The 3426-nt window shown below is 35.3% G+C and overlaps 1 protein-coding gene across 4 annotated transcripts in view; it reads left to right on the top strand.

The window, feature by feature from the left end:
• LOC106876924 (NAD-dependent protein deacetylase sirtuin-2) overlaps positions 1-1256 on the top strand; it is a 56719-nt gene extending 55463 nt beyond the window's left edge. For all 4 annotated transcript variants that reach the window (XM_052973764.1, XM_014925680.2, XM_052973763.1 and 1 more), the window contains one exon: positions 925-1256. In XM_052973764.1, the coding sequence (XP_052829724.1) occupies positions 925-1008 (84 nt within the window). In that variant the 3' untranslated portion in view covers positions 1009-1256. The remainder of the gene's footprint in view (positions 1-924) is intronic.
• Positions 1257-3426: the final 2170 nt, after the last annotated feature.

Below are 3426 nucleotides of genomic sequence, written 5' to 3'. Positions count from 1 at the left end.
ATCATCATTGTTGGCATTGACCGATGGTGTTGTCATTAGCGTCAGCAGTGGCATTGTCATCATTGTCGGCATTGACCGATGGTGTTGTCATTAGCATCAGCAGTGGCATTGTCATCATTGTCGGCATTGACCGATGGTGTTGTCATTAGCGTCAGCAGTGGCATTGTCATCATTGTCGGCATTGACCGATGGTGTTGTCATTAGCGTTAGCAGTGGCATTGTCATCATTGTTGGCATTTAATGTCCATATTCCATGCTAGTGTGGATTGGTTGGTTTAATAGCAGCTGTCAAATTGGAGAGCTGCGCCAGACCCCAGTCATCTGTTTTGGCATGATTTCTACAACTGGATGCCCTTCCTAACACCAACCACTTTACTGGGTGCTTTTTATGTGGCACCAGCTTGAGTGTTTTTTATGTGGTGCCAGCACAGGTACTTTTTATGTGGCACCAATTTAATATTGCAGTTACCTGTCTATCCATTGGAATATATCCTCCTCTCGTCCTATTATTTACTTTTACTATTCTTAAATGTTCTTCAATCCGGCCAATATTCAAAATAAAAAAAAAAGCAAAACAATGTTTTCAAAAAAAAGAACACTATCCTTTTTCCTTTCCTCATATATATAAATTTGTTCTTTTTTTTTTACTTAATGTTTATTACTATTAATGTGCTTTTGTGTCTAGTTTAGAATAATAGAAAGCTATTCTGAATTGAAACCCTGCCAAAGGCCACTTCCATTCTCAAAGAACATAGCAAATTGTATCAGCACTGTCTTTAGATAGAGAAAAAGTGAGAAAGGATGGGGAGAAGATTTGGGGGTGGCTATGAGGCATTTTTCTGTTCTAAATATTAAACTAATTTTTAAAGAAAACTTTAACAAATTATTTATTTGCCTTTTCTTTACTTTCTTTTTTTTCTGTAGAAAGAATTGAAAGAAATAATTACAAAAGAATGGAAAATTCTGGACGAGTCCAAAACCACAGCCAAACATGAAGCCACAGATTAATTGCTGTAACATCAATTGGCCAAATATGGAAATAACATTCTCCAATAATTTGATTACACTTGACTTGCTATATAAACAACAGCTCTAGTTTTTGCTATTATGTTAAGTAGATCTGGATTACATATTTGTATGGTATATTTTTATCACTTAAAACGTATTACATCATACTCATAGAATTATCCCAATGATTTATTTTTAGCTTTTTGTTTTGTATACAATATCTAGGAATAATAAATTGAATTTACAAACCTGTTGGTTTCTGGTTATTTTATCAAAATTAGTTATTAGCAATGGAAGCAGTTTTAGTTCAAAATAACACTCAATATATTTTACTTCATGTAGATACACTACAGAAAGCATGAAACTGCAATATTTGTCTTGAGAAAGAATCTTGTACAGATGCTCAGACATCAAAATCTAGATTTAGCAATTCCATTGCCACTACTGGGCATCGTTCTTCTGCTGCTGATATATTTCTGTGCTTTTTAGCACTATATGTCTACACGAGATGCTTCCTCAAGATGGATGCTGCAGTTTTCTGGTTTTCTACAGTATATCCATGCAAAGTAAGATATACAGAACACTATCCTGAATCAATATTTCTTCTGTCACTAATAACAAAATTTTTACCCAGCCTGCCTGCTAATTGCAACATCAGTGTTTTATTTAATCACTGTTTTTCTCTATCAATAGAAGCTAAATTTGTCTAAACATGAGTTACTAAATGGATCCATGCTACTTGATGATGCTCAAAAAAGCAGAAATCTAGATTTAGCAATTCCACCACCACCGCTTCTGAATGCTTTTTGTTTGCTACTGATACTCTTCGGTGCTTCTTCTGTTCTATACATCTGTATGAAAAGCTTTCACAAGACAAATACTGCAGTTTTGTGTCTTTCTACATTACATTCATATTAAGTAAGATACAGAATGCTATTTATCAAAATTAATTTTGAGAAACAGCCTAAATGGGTAAAGAAATAAATGTTTACATTCTATGAATGACAAGGTCAATAATATCAAACTTGGTATGGGGTAAATTTGACTGGAGATAATGCTAATGATATAATGATTTTACTCTGGCAGAGTAGATCTGTGAAAATGGCTTCTAAACAAATTAAAGCCAGTAGGAATATGTAGAAATCTTTTAAATAATTTCCATAAGAGTTCTGTCTTCAAGAAAAGATTCCTAATTCACCAGATGTGTAGCTTCCTTAAAAAACAAAGAATTACCTTAAGTTATTTAAATCCAAAAATAATCTCTGGTGCCTTAGCACAGTTTATGAAGTACTGAGGAAAACTTATCCTTCAGAACAAAACCATTCTGTTTGCTGTCTTCAGGGAGGTGTCCAGAGTTGTAGATATCACTGAAAAGGTCTATAAGGGTGCAAAATGAAAGGGGTGGGATAGCATCTCATGGTGAGAGGCAGTCACTTCCTTTTAGGGGTTGACCAGAATCTTGTTTGGTTGTTATTTCTGCATCTAACTGATATATGGCTCCATATATGGTGGTGCATTGTATGGTAGAAGCCACACCCTGGTTCATGGTTTTGATTGACCAGTGAAATTATGTGAGTGAACACAAGGGCTTTTCTGGAGGGTGGGAATATCTATCCATAAGTGCATGAAACTTGGAATGGTGGAGATTGCAAAAGAGCCAAACAGGTCAATGGATGTGAAGGCCAATCATCATGAAAGGAATTGGGACTCTATCATGTACAATCCCAAAGAAATGCCAATGATGATCCAAATAGAAGCAATCAGCAATATAAGATAATCTGGGATGATCTTATTCAAAATCACAGGGAAGAGACACCTCGATAACAGAGTAAGAATGGTTGTTATGATGAAAATGGCTTAAATCCAACAGAATGGATATTGTTTGAGAAATTCTTGCAAGCAGAGTCTTAGAATAGGTGCATGGAATGTCAGAACTTTGAATCAGGAAAGAAAACTATGCAATTAATCCAGGAAAGTTGATCCCTAAAAGCAAATATTATGGGCATATCAGAGAGAGAGAGAGAGAGAGAGAGAGAGAGAGAGAGAATGGGTAAAAGATGGCTACATCAAGACAGAATATTATGACATCCTACATGCAGGAGACGAAAAACATGGACATGAAGTAGGATTTTTTTGAAACATAAAAAGATAAAGAAAACTTGTCTTAGGATTCAGGTCTGTAAATGAAAGAATCATGTTGTTGAAAATAAAAGCAGTCTTTGGTCAATATAAAGATCTTCATCTGTGAAAAAAACCCAAAAACCCCCCAGCCTGCTGGGTGTTAATAAGTATGTAGAAAACGAGTATGAAAAAAAAACTTTGTGGGTGGGGGTGGGGAGAGGACTTTCGGAAAATTCACAAGGTCTGATTTTTCCGTCATAACTCCTACTATCCAAGAAGTAACCAACTGACTACTAC

The sequence above is a fragment of the Octopus bimaculoides genome, chromosome 16 (genome assembly GCF_001194135.2).
Source record: "Octopus bimaculoides isolate UCB-OBI-ISO-001 chromosome 16, ASM119413v2, whole genome shotgun sequence".
Classification (NCBI taxonomy): domain Eukaryota; kingdom Metazoa; phylum Mollusca; class Cephalopoda; order Octopoda; family Octopodidae; genus Octopus; species Octopus bimaculoides.
The sequence above is the reverse complement of the archived record's forward strand: the minus strand, read 5'-3'. Positions and strand labels throughout refer to the sequence as shown.